Raw genomic sequence first — 12,264 nt, forward strand, 5'->3', positions numbered from 1 at the left:
ATTGCTTGATTGGTCTTGCCGCCTCCAGGGACACACAGGGGAACGAAAACCCGATAATTGACTGTCTCGAACGGCAATTCTTCGGCAATAAACATCGAAGCTGTGGCTGTGAAATCGTGGCTCAACCACTAGTAACCAACCGACGGAGGCTGCAGCTCACTCGTCCATTGTCCGTCACCATTTTGATGACATCAAACCACGAACGTCTTTTAGTGTTCTTCCTTGGCCCAGAAAAGGAGCATAGGCAAGAGAGCTGCACAATATTACACTATGTCGATTTCGCAGCTCTCGAGGCTTCTGCCGCTGCCAGAAGATGAACTGAAACAGGTGCTGGACTACGCAGCGACCTTGTCAAAAACGGAAGCGGTTGACCACTTTGGAAACCTTCTTGGTGACTCACCTGGCGCCGTGGATTTCATATCGTCCTTCAATTCAAGGCGGCAAGACCCTAAATCCGCCTCGTCGCAAGCAACAGCATCGACAGCAAGACAGAATTCTAGCCCAGATGCCTTTCCCAAGCCCCCAAGAGGCGCAAAGAAGAAGAAAGCACAGTTGCACACCCTGGCGCCCCGGCAGATCACTAATCTAGGTCCCGCTCCTGGCACAGCATACAACAAGAAGGATTCCAACGATGAGTTCCTTGCACGAAGGCCAAGTCCGGCATCCACGTCAAGCGGTTCCGTGTCGCCGGCGAAGGCGCCACCCAAATCTGCGACTCCACCACCAAAGGTAACACGGACAGCTGCTGGCCACCTCATCTCAGACCTTCCAAAGCCGAAGACCAAGTCCAATCCGGCATCGCAGTCTTCGAATCCTGGGCCCAAAACCAAAATCAACATATCTGGTGGCACCGCTATGCATGGCGCCTCCACCGCGCTCTCGGATCTGGATGCCGCCATCCGGGCGCTGGAGATGACGACAAACCCCTCGAAAACTAACGACGATGAGACCAGGCGATGCAACTGCGTGGCCGCACGACATCCACTTCTCGCGGCAGCGCCCAATTGCCTGAGCTGCGGGAAGGTCATCTGTGTCAAAGAAGGCCTCGGTCCATGTACCTTCTGCGGTACCCCTGTGTTGAGCACGTCAGAGGTGCAGTCTATGATCCAGGAGCTGAAAGCAGAGCGAGGTCGCGAGAAGATGGCTGCCGACAGACAAGCCAACAAAAGGCCTGACGTGTCCCGAACTCCCGCGCCCTTCACTAAGCCGCGCGAGAATACCGACGAACCAAACTCGGCGGAAGCAAAGGCACTGGAGCACCGCGACAGGTTGCTCGCATTCCAGTCCCAGAATGCCCGACGGACGACGGTCAGGGATGAAGCCGCTGATTTTGATGTCGCTGGGGCCATGGCCGGCACTGGCGGCAGCATGTGGTCCACTCCGGAAGAGCGAGCGCGTGAGTTAAAACGACAGCAGAAGATCATGCGGGAGATGGAATGGAATGCGAAACCTGAGTATGAAAAGATGCAGCAGGTCGTCAGTATTGACTTGGTCGGCGGCAAGGTCGTACGCAAGATGGCTGCGAGACAACGTCCTCAGAGTCCAGATGAACAATTAGACACGGCAGCACCAGTGCTCGCGGAAACTCGCGGAAACCGTGGCTCAGCTGGTGGTAGAAACGTCGGCGGCGGCAGCGGCGGAGCCTTCAGCCAGAATCCGTTGCTGGGAGGGCTTATTAAGCCCGTATTTGAGACAAAGGGGAAAGGCACCGGCTTGGAAGGTCGGAAAGACAGGAAGACGAGATGGAGGAAGGTGCAGGACGATTTGGAGAATAATGAGGACGTGATACTGGACGGAGGCGCTTATGGAAGGCGCGGTGTAGAAGATCAGACGGTTGTGGCCAACGCCGATGAGCCTGGTTGTGGTTAGCAATAGTTTAGCACCATAGAGACAGAAACGAGTAAACCTTGAGGTTGTTTCACGATTGAGCGTAAGTGTGCCTCCGTCCTGATGAGCGATAGGTGGATACTCCAAGGGAGTATTTTGCAGATGCATGTTGCACGAGGAGCATCTCAATTTCACTGCTTAGAGCCTGGGGCTGCTAAGATATGCCCATTTCTATCACGTCACGTCCCAGCATCTATAAACCCCTCAGGAAACTTGGTATTGCCTGTCCGAATGGCACTAGTCGTTACACTATCCGAAGCATGATTTGCCTATGTCCCCCGCCGGGCCTATAGTTAGTGGCCTGAAACTAGTTGGAGAGAATAAGTACCGAAGTGGTTGTGTTAGGTCTCGCGCAATGCATACCTAGAAGACATAGCCACCCGGTGCATCGATACCATGATAGATTCACCGCTTATCCTCTATTTCTGGACCTTGGTCAGACGTCTCCCACTGGCTCTCCCTCCGTGACGACCCGCGGCATCGTCAAGGAGTTAAGGTCTCCTTTTCATGTCGAATTCATTGAGAAAATAGAGATTGAGGACACCAATTAAATTCCGTATAACAGGAAATATGACTATCGGCCCAAGGAACCATTTACACGCCTCCCTGCAAGAGTCGCATGCCTCACTTGGGGAAAAAACCTAAATAAATAAATCACTCCAGTCGCTCCACTCTATCGTCCTCTGACGATCCCACGATCAAGTCGGTATTAATGGGTGCGCGCTCTACGGAAGATAATCAATATTGGGCACGGGCTACTACTGTATGCTACTATTTGAAGCCTGATTACGAATACTAACGTACACGCTGTGCACCTCCCCTCAACCATACCTCACATCCCCATTCCCTTCCTTAAACCAATCCTCCGAAGCCAAGGCCTCTTCCGTCGAAGCATAATTTACAACCGTACTCTTCATAGTGGTATACTCATTGTACGCATCAACCCCGTTCTCGCTTCCCACACCACTCGACGATTTGGCCCCACCCCAGGGACTGCTCGGGTCATTGCGATGATGTGTGTTGATCCATACGATGCCCGCCTCAATCTGCTCCGACACCCTGAACGCCTGCGCTAGATCTTTGGTCCAGATTGCAGCACCCAAGCCAAATTCGCTGTCGTTGGCCAGGGTGATAGCCTCTTCTTCTGTGTCGAATCCGACGACGACGATGACGGGGCCGAATGCTTCTTCCTTCCAGATTCGGGTCTTCAGAATACTGCCGCGATCGGTCGTATTGGACGTCAGGATAGAAGGCGGGAAGAAGTAGCCCTTGGAGAAATCAGTCCTATCGAGCGTGCTTTGGCCCATCATTCGGCCTCCTCCAGTGATGGCTATGGCATTTTTACTGTCAACCGCCTCGCCAACCAGATTCTCCACATTTCGCAGTTGTTTAGCTGAGACTAGCGGGCCCATCATCGACTCCACGTTGCTGGGTGAGCCCATCCGCCGCATTATTGACTCGGCCTTGGCCTTGAGCCACTCAAGCACGTGTGGGAGCACTTTATTGTGCACGATGATTCGAGTGCTCGCGACGCATGTCTGCCCACTGGCGATGAACGAGCCGAACGCAATGCCGTTCACCGCGACATCCACATCGGCTTGCTCGAAAACGACGAGCGGCGCCTTGCCTCCAAGTTCCGCAGTGAACCTAGCGAGATTTCCTCCAACGATAGAGCCAATCGCCCTCCCAGCTTGCGTGCCACCCGTAACATCTACCTTCCGAACAAGAGGGTGCTCTACCATTGCACGACCCGTCGTCACGCCGAAGCCCGGCAAAACGTTGAAGACACCATCCGGTATTCCTGCCTGTTTGAGCAACTTTCCGAGTAAAAGTGTGGTCAGGGGTGTCAGCTCGCTTGGCTTCACCACGACACTATTTCCAGCTGCTAATGCCGGTGCCAATTTCTTGACCGCGATCAATAGGGGGTGGTTGAACGGCGTGATCTGCACAACTACTCCCAGCGGAACACGGTCAACCCAGTTGTGCAGCTTGCCCATCGTGGGCAAGACGGACCGCTGCTCGATGCGGAGTAATGCTGCGTAGTATTTGAACCACTTGACCAGTGTCGGCACCTGTGCGTTCATTTCGCGAATTGCCCGGCCGGTTTGGCGGACTTCTAGGTGTATGAGATCGGGAAGGTGTTCGGTCAATAGAGCGGCTGCTTTGTCCAGGACGTCTGCGCGGGTTTGCCTGGGCGCTTTAGACCAAGCGCCGGACCTGAAGGCTTGGTGTGCCAGTTGAATTGTCTCATGGACGTCTTCGGCGGATGCAGCATGGCATCTTCTCCAAATGTCAATACTTCCGATGAACAGGAGCAGCTACGCCTGAAAGTCTTACTGCGCAAATATTTCACCAGTAGCAGGATCTTCAACCGGTATTCTGCGCTTCTATTAGCTGCGATTCGGACTGATACGCCGTGCGGGCACATTTGAAAACACATACAACTCCGCCTTTCCCGGTCGTTCTTGACCCGCAACCCACATGTGATACGGTTTTGACATGATGAGCAATGATTAGTCAAGTAGTGAGAATCTTTGTCCATGTAGAAGATGACGAGGAAAATATTGGCGGTAACTTTGACATGCCAGGCCGGCATCTAGTGTGGGGCTAACCTCGGGGTCTACGCCGGTGACCACCGGGGCGGAAACCGTCGGACTTCGGTATCGTAACCTTCAGCGACTATGATTAACTAGACACACTCTTATTCTTAAGTCACTCAGTTTTATTTAACCTATCAACCTTTCTTCCCCACTGGGACTGGGGCTCTCGCACTTACAGCCCATTTGGGAGGCGGCGCAGATGAGGGCAAATGCACGAGCATTTGCGATCCTTGCCAACAACCCCTAGAAGAAGGCATATACTCGACATGTGAATGGCTCTGGCTGCGAAATTCTCATTTCAGCGACACAGCAATGCATTCTAAAATGTTGGCTTGAGGCATATTTGAGTTTCACCAGGTTTGGATCCTGGCTCCAATTAACGGAGCTATTTCCTTGGTGAGTTCCGCAGTGCCATGGATCACTGTCAATGAAAACCGAAAGTCATGTAGATGATTGTTTCTGGTTGTAACTAACATAATAGGCGCGTATTTTCAGTATATGAGTTTCGTCGACAGCTACTAGTAAGTGTATAAGAAAATTTAATTGCTCAAAGTCAAATTAGTTTGAGGAACGATTAATATATTACTTGAATGAGACTACTATAGATGTTGTTCTTCGTTAGGAGCTGTGCTTACTCCTAAAGATAGTCTCGGGTATTGCTTATCGCCGAGCCTACCGGCGTATACGCGGTCTTACGTCATACATGCGTTTCCATCTCCAACGTCCTTTAAGCTCCCGCAGCCGCTGATAATCTTCATTATTATACGAGTAGTTCTGTGAAATCAACAAGCGTCACCATGACAAACAACAACGAGGCAGCAGCATCGCGTTACCTGTCCACTTGCAAGACACCATCGACTCCGTCCCAGGGCCAATGTCAGAACTCCTCGCCTCATACTCCAGAATCCCCAAAGAAGATCAGGTCAAACATGTCGTGGAGCTGCGTAATAAAGCCTACGAGCGCTTCCGCTACCCGTGCATCGGCAATATGTGTCAAAAACGACGGGTCACATGGTATTGGAGCATAGAAGCACCATATCGTTAGTTCTAGCTTTGTCTAGACTGTTGTTTGATATTAAATGTGGGATTGAGCACCACAGTGATTCCTAAGGTTGAAAAGCGATTTATGCTTAGAATAAAAGCGCTTTGTGCTTCAGGATAAAGGCGGGATAGAGGTAGCCTAGTAAGGCTGGACCCTTCAGATTACTTAAAGGCAATGCACACAGCCAACAGAACAGATAGAGGGAATCGAGCATGGAAAAAACAGTGACCTAACCATAACCACCAAATTATTCTTTTCATATAACCGTTATATCACGGTCATACTGCAAGATACGTGAATATCTAACAATATGCGCTTCCTCAATTTCGACCTCTCAGCTCTTCCATCGTACAAAGAACACGTTTTGACCCCACTGAAGCGACCCACGAAAGAAGGCGAAGTAGAGCCGCTGCTCCTTAACCTCGGTACATGCTTTGGCCAAGACATCCGGAAGCTCATCTTTGACGGCGCAATGTCCCATTGAGTCTGGGCGAGCGATATCGAGCAGCACTTGATCGACCTTGGCTTCCAGATGTTCAACGATGCAGACAAGTTGCCCAAGGATCACTTCCTGTGTCCGGGTGATCTGTTGACGAACTCACCAGAAGACAAGTTGGCTTTGTTGGATGACAAGGTCACAATATTGCACATGTATGCCGTTTATCACCTATTCAGCCTCAAAGACCAGAAAGTGGTGGCCGATCGCTGCCTACGACTTTTAAGGAAGGACACAGGTGCACCAGTTCTGCTATTAGGTGGTCAAGTGGGAAGTGCCAAGGCTGGCCCATTTTTGAGGGAGAATGTGACGGGGAATCTCATTTACATGTATCGGCATAACGAGCAAAGCTGGAAGGAGCTCTGGGATACTGTATGTGGAATGGATGAGTGGAAGAGTAAAGTTAAGAAGCTGGAGGTGAAGTCACAGATTCTGACTCTGCAATCTTCGGGGGGGAAGGGAAGACAGGCGACAGCCAATGCGGAAAGTGGTCGTCAGCAACTCAGACACCTTTTTGAGGTCTGGGTCACTTTCCATTGATGTAGGTAGTCCTTCGTTGTGTCGGACGTCCAGCTCTTCAACGACTTTGTAAAGGTTAACAGGGAATGCATTAATTAGATACCTTTCTTTTGGTATAGTTGAAATCCATTACTTTGTTTGGCGGAGAAACGACGAGATTTAGTCACAAATGCCCCCCGTTTATATACGTGAAATATGACATAGCTGTCCCGAATTATCTAATATTAAATGTGGTTGCTCTTCCTATCCTCGGTTATTTTCCGTGACCGTACCAACGGCTTTTTATCCCTCCAATGCAGGAACACCAAGACATATGCCATGACCGCAAATAGTGTCAGAAAATGGCTGGTATATCTGGCGGCTGTCTCAAGAGAGCAATGGCGCAGGTAATCAGAGGCATCTAGGTTCCCGTCGTAGCGTGGGAATGATCCAACTTGTTATGACCACGACTCTAGATCAAATCTTGCAATCATCAAAACGTCGATTGCAGGAGAGCCACATCGAATACCTGCGTGGATTATCCGCTCGGGGCATGGGGTCGAGTCCGGGGCCTATGTTTGAGAATCCGGGTCGAGCTGGGCAAATTTTCCGTGGTTTATAAACAGGACTAGGAACGTGGCTGGGAAAAGTAAACAAGTTACGGCGATTATTGCTTTACCAAGCAGTTGTGTCGAGGGAAGATCCAATGCACTACAGAAGTCATAAAGGCTATCATCTCACCTGGATTGGCCCCTTGTTCATTGCGTACGGGAACAAACTTATGGCCAAGGCTGAAACTACGCCAAATTCTAATGGTGCGCTAAGTGTCGGGGTAAAAGATAGTGTTTGCTGCAGCGAGAAGACTCAAGCTGAGACCGGAAGCGTTGAACTGGGCCGCAATGATGAAGTTACATTATATGCAGATCGAGGCTAGAATAGAAGACACATGTGTTATTTTGTTCTGCAAGTGCTGTAGATTTATTTGCTCGGGTGAAGTGCATTCGCCAGGTATCTAGATCGATATGACAGTGCTTGTTGTCAAGACTAGGGGTCCAGTAGTATCATAATTTCCTAGAATTGGTTGTGCAGTGTCCCTGTATCAGTTGCCCTTGGTTTAATTGATGGGTCCCAACGTTTGAGCTAGACCACAGCTGAACATTTAAGCTGTTTATGCCTTTTCGGCCTCAGCAGCTTCACCCTCTTGACCTGCAGGCACAATCCAGGAAACTAACACTGCGTTAATGCATTGCAACCATATTCAAACAGCTACAGTTCATGACTTACTGCCTTCGTAGACACGTTTTGCCTTTTCAGCCTCAGCGGCGTCACCCTCTTGACCTGCAGGCACAATCCAGGAAACTAATGCTGTGTTAATGCATTGCAATCATATGCAAACAGCTAGGATTCATGCTTGCCGCCTTCATAGACACGTTTTGCCTTTTCAGGTTCTTTGGTAAGGGGGGCGGCCAAGCCAGCAGCGGCGAGGGTGATAAGCAAGAGTCCCTTCATTTTGATGGTTGGAATGATGGTGTTAATGTGAAGTGGGTGTTTTAGGTTGGATAGAGTGGTCAAAAGTGTGGATTGTGTGTTGCTCAAAGCTACTGGACTTTATATGTATAATATCATGGAAAAAACTCCTGCGAATAGGGTTGCACACGAATAACAACCTCATCCAAGCAATGCTCACTGGTCGTCATTCTACCCCTCTTTGACGTGTATACGATCTACATTAGCGTAAAGGCATGCTCGGAAGCTTTCAAGCGAGACAATAAGGATTCCATGGAATGAGCATAACTCGTTGTGTCGCCTTCTTGATGGAGTAAAGTACACGAATCCTTCGTGGCGGCCGAGTGATTTCTCACCACACGAATCCACCCACTGCACATCTCTATTATATTGGCCCGTGCATTAGTAACGACCCCTTGTCAAGAGATCAGCAACAGATTACATTTTTACCTGTTTTCTCCGTCGCTATCTCAGGCACTGTGTAAGTCGAAATGCTTTGCGTTCTTCTTGTACGTTTTCGAGTCAATGAAATTATAGTTTTCGGGTTTCAAAACCTCTCAGGAATTTGCGGAGCATGTAAACAACTCATGTTTGTCGGCCATCGTCTGCCATAATTTCAGTATCACCACCTCCTCATCATACGATCAAAATGAAGCCAGGAGATTCATACGGAAACGTCGAGTACGAGAATCTTGCTCAATCTCAGAATTCCTTGCCTGGTCCCAAACAACGCAGTCACTCCAGAATCATCCCCTTTGGCGCCGGATGTGTGACTACACTCATTTTCGCTGCCATGCTACTTGCCATCAAGCACGCAGTGTCTGCTCTGGGTTCACCAATATCCCCAGCCGAGATTGAAGCTGAAGAGTGGAACTATTGCGGCCGATCTAGTTTGACGGCGAAGGCCCGCGGTTGCGTCATGGAGCCGCTATTCTATGGGTGGATGCCACCGCAGTGTGTATTCCCCGAACTGACATCTGCGCATCCTGTTTTCGAAGACAGGAAATTTTACAAAGATCGCAACATGACCATGGAGTTGGCCCCGGAACAGTTGTGGGCTGGAGAAGAGATTATGGTGTATACGCACCGGTAAGCCTGAAGTTTGCGTCTGTTGTTGTGTATAATGCTGATTATTTTGACCTCAGTTATCACGGAGAGCACTGTTTGTTCCAGTGGAGGAAGCTGCAGTACGCGATGGATCACCGCATGGAGTTCCTAGATAACAAGACTATTAGTTTGCACCATACGACACACTGTGCTGATCAGTTGTCTGTGGGCTGCGAGGGGCCACAGGATGTGAACTAGGTCGAGCTCGGGTTCTATCGGTGTAGGAAGACGGCTTGGTAGTGATCGTCTTTGGTGAAATGCGGAAGGTACTCAAGAAGTTAACCTAAAATACTGATGTACACGTCTCCAGGGTATTATAACCTCCATAATACTTGGTCGTCCATTCGTTTTCAGTGATCTGAAGGGCAGTGATGCCCTTACCGAAGGAAAATGGTACTTGATCTCTCACGCAATTCGTATGCGTTGCTCAGTCGCTTAAAATGCGGTAATCTCATCCCTTGTAGAGGTGTGTGTAATCTCAGGCTTGATGAACTAGCTGATCGGAAACTCTGTACCGACATCCTTCGTAGATTAGCATAAATCCTGGTCAGTAGCCCGTTGACGCCCTTCGTATGCTCTGCCTAGGTAGTATTTGTTATCTTTTATCCAACCTAAATTCAACTTCAGGATTCAGTGCGCTGCACTTCAGACCAATCCGAGGAAGTTTCACCTGCTGCTAAGTATCAATTTGGCAGGTATTCTTTTCCTCCCTACAGATAGGTGTATTTGCGAACTGTCATCAAGGCGGCTTGAACTTGACCGATACATGTTTACTTTGACTCTTGCAACGTAACATCAAAGAAACTTTACGAAATGACGTTCTTCGGTACTGTAATCCTGCATCGCACACATTACCTATCGTATATCCTTGCGGGGTTGTCTTATAACTAGTTACTAGGTACCCAATCCTTCGGCACGCCAATCCTATAATCTGCATTAGCTTCTGTAAGCATCCATAATCTTTAGTCTCGCATTCACTATCGGCCCTACGGCAGGGTGCAGTATTGGGAAGGTGTATAACGACATGACGACATAGACTTGCCACTGTTACAGTTTCTCACAAGATACCTATCTCTTCGATTATCTATTGCGAATCGCCTGTTCTGCTGTCTCAGAATTCCCGTTTGATAGATACCTCTCGGATATGTGGATGAGGAAGCTTGGAGCAAATCCAGTATTGGGCTATCCCCAAAACCATCTTCCTGGGTACCTGTACGATCTCTGACATCCTCGAGTCTTCATTATCAAACTTGGTCCGAGGGACTTAACCTACACAACACAACACATATCAACCACCATGGCGCCCTCATTCGGGTCTTCTACGGTGTCGAAAGAAGAAATCGAAGACACAGTTGGACTCTTATCCAAGGACCATCCATCATCCGAAGATGGCTCCCCATTACCAACATGGCGAGAAGTGCCCAATAAATTTAATACATCGTTGTCTAAAACTCGATTTCTCTTAGCTGGCGTGGTTACACTGTCCCTAACCAACATCGCTACTTTTCTCTTGCTGGTTGTGCTAGCCACACGACAGCAAGCTTGCCCTCTCGCTGTAAACCACCCTCCCACAGGCGTGGCACACGCCGTGGAGAAACTCGCCGGGCCGCCGAAGCCGCAATTACTAAACGTGACTTTCTATGATCACGACCAGAGCATATTCCGCAAGCATGCCTCGGACGTGGCTGATGCTTTTTGGTATGAGTACACTCAAGTCGGTAAGTATCCATCCAACCCATTCTGGGTCACCCACAGGAATCCCTCCCTGTAGGTAAATTTTGACCGTATGACAGATTCGGGTGTGATCCTGATCCCCGAGGAAGACGCAGAGCAGGCCGCTATCGACAAATCCCGACACGCCTACTTTGACAGCCCGGAGATGGGGCTTGTGGGCTACCCGGTCAAGGTCGAGGCTATTCACCAGATGCACTGCCTCAATTTACTCCGCATGAATCTGTACTACAACATCGACCACACGCGGGAAACCTGCGGTCCACCTCACTGCGCGGGACCGGAAAAGTATGTACAGTTGCATATCGGTAAGTTCCGTCAGCTATCAACGATCCACAGTTCACATATGTTTCTAACGACGATTTAGACCACTGTGTTGAGGTGCTTCGTCTCCGTCTACAATGCACGGCAGATGTTGGGGTCACGCCACTACTGTGGCTTGGTCAAGAGGGTCGTCTGACTGGTGATATGGCACGGGTGCACACTTGCAGTGACTATGAAGCTGTGAGGAAGTTTGTCGCTGAGGAGACTACCAAGTTGCCCAACCCAGGAGTGATAGTCCCGAAAAATGGGGAGTTCTATGTCGATGACTACATATGAAAGAAGTCTAAAGATACATTATCTACTGCATAGGGGCATCAGTTATGGAATTTGCTGTTTAAGCCTTAAGTCGAAATATACTCCATCACCGTGCGTTACGGTGTAAAGTCTGCCCTTGAACATAATTGCCTCAACCAAGCATATCAATCGTATACAAGAGAACTGGTGACTAGCATTGCACCCCAACCTGGAATGGCCATCGGTGACTGGTTACACGCAGAAATTTATCGGGCTATTATTCGTCGCCGGTGCTGGTGTACTCGCACCTATTTGTGCCTGCCCCTGCGTCTGCCTTTTCCCTATGCGAGACGGATTATCAATTCATACTTTGCAAGTCAGACGGTCAGGACAAGCAGGACAAACTATGTTGCCCGTGGTACCTTCAGAAGGGTCGGACTAACCTCACCAACCTCACCAACCTCACCATCCCCCCTTGGTTGGTTAGTGATAAAATTAGTAAGCAAAACGCTAGTGATATTGACCAACTAGTGATCCTAGTGAGGTTAGGTGAGGTTAGTAATGTTTTACTCCGATTTACTACGAAGAGATAAAGCTATCACTAACCTCAGCAGCGCGGTCTCCCGGGAACATACTAGCGGGGTTGGCGATAGCCTCCTCTATAGCCTCGTCCGGTTCATCCGGCCAGTTATGTTCTATAGCTCTCTCAGCCGTCAGGGCGCTAAGCAGAGTATCTAGCTAGCTTATTAAGCCGGCTCTATACCAACTTTATAGTATCTAACACATACCTATAATACCGGCGTTAAGGCTTAGCCGCCATGAAGTAACCATTCTACCGG

General features: G+C 49.4%; 7 protein-coding genes across 7 annotated transcripts; 5 read left to right on the top strand and 2 right to left on the bottom strand.

Moving 5' to 3' along the window:
• The first annotated feature begins 179 nt into the window (after positions 1 to 179).
• BCR38DRAFT_422070 (C2HC5 finger protein) lies at positions 180 to 1,928 on the top strand. Its single transcript, XM_040859479.1, has one exon. The coding sequence runs from the start codon at positions 271 to 273 to the stop codon at positions 1,867 to 1,869; it is 1,599 nt and encodes a 532-aa protein (XP_040720359.1). The 5' UTR covers positions 180 to 270; the 3' UTR covers positions 1,870 to 1,928.
• Positions 1,929 to 2,580: 652 nt separating this feature from the next.
• BCR38DRAFT_362226 (aldehyde dehydrogenase) lies at positions 2,581 to 4,442 on the bottom strand. Its single transcript, XM_040857179.1, has 3 exons — positions 4,330 to 4,442; positions 4,225 to 4,266; positions 2,581 to 4,167 (listed from the first exon to the last, which is right to left on the bottom strand). Exons 1-3 carry the CDS (start codon positions 4,386 to 4,388, stop codon positions 2,709 to 2,711), a joined length of 1,560 nt encoding a protein of 519 aa, XP_040720360.1. The 5' UTR covers positions 4,389 to 4,442; the 3' UTR covers positions 2,581 to 2,708.
• Positions 4,443 to 5,839: 1,397 nt separating this feature from the next.
• On the top strand, positions 5,840 to 6,013 carry BCR38DRAFT_332567 (uncharacterized protein; the record flags this gene model as incomplete). Its single annotated transcript, XM_040855160.1, has 1 exon — positions 5,840 to 6,013. The coding sequence occupies one exon, from the start codon at positions 5,840 to 5,842 to the stop codon at positions 6,011 to 6,013; it is 174 nt and encodes a 57-aa protein (XP_040720361.1).
• Positions 6,014 to 6,061: 48 nt separating this feature from the next.
• Positions 6,062 to 6,565, top strand: BCR38DRAFT_481550 (uncharacterized protein; the record flags this gene model as incomplete). The annotated part of the gene is made up of 1 exon (XM_040863391.1): positions 6,062 to 6,565. One exon carries the CDS (start codon positions 6,062 to 6,064, stop codon positions 6,563 to 6,565), a length of 504 nt encoding a protein of 167 aa, XP_040720362.1.
• An 893-nt stretch (positions 6,566 to 7,458) lies between these two features.
• BCR38DRAFT_422073 (uncharacterized protein) lies at positions 7,459 to 8,125 on the bottom strand. Its single transcript, XM_040859480.1, has 3 exons — positions 7,939 to 8,125; positions 7,808 to 7,882; positions 7,459 to 7,750 (listed from the first exon to the last, which is right to left on the bottom strand). Exons 1-3 carry the CDS (start codon positions 8,030 to 8,032, stop codon positions 7,692 to 7,694), a joined length of 228 nt encoding a protein of 75 aa, XP_040720363.1. The 5' UTR covers positions 8,033 to 8,125; the 3' UTR covers positions 7,459 to 7,691.
• Positions 8,126 to 8,471: 346 nt separating this feature from the next.
• On the top strand, positions 8,472 to 9,461 carry BCR38DRAFT_471714 (uncharacterized protein). Its single transcript, XM_040862878.1, has 2 exons — positions 8,472 to 9,118; positions 9,175 to 9,461. Exons 1-2 carry the CDS (start codon positions 8,679 to 8,681, stop codon positions 9,332 to 9,334), a joined length of 600 nt encoding a protein of 199 aa, XP_040720364.1. The 5' UTR covers positions 8,472 to 8,678; the 3' UTR covers positions 9,335 to 9,461.
• A 685-nt stretch (positions 9,462 to 10,146) lies between these two features.
• On the top strand, positions 10,147 to 11,582 carry BCR38DRAFT_521202 (uncharacterized protein). Its single transcript, XM_040865183.1, has 3 exons — positions 10,147 to 10,854; positions 10,930 to 11,175; positions 11,235 to 11,582. The coding sequence occupies exons 1-3, from the start codon at positions 10,434 to 10,436 to the stop codon at positions 11,465 to 11,467; spliced, it is 900 nt and encodes a 299-aa protein (XP_040720365.1). The 5' UTR covers positions 10,147 to 10,433; the 3' UTR covers positions 11,468 to 11,582.
• Positions 11,583 to 12,264: the final 682 nt, after the last annotated feature.

This window comes from Pseudomassariella vexata (genome assembly GCF_002105095.1).
Source record: "Pseudomassariella vexata strain CBS 129021 chromosome Unknown BCR38scaffold_2, whole genome shotgun sequence".
Classification (NCBI taxonomy): domain Eukaryota; kingdom Fungi; phylum Ascomycota; class Sordariomycetes; order Amphisphaeriales; family Pseudomassariaceae; genus Pseudomassariella; species Pseudomassariella vexata.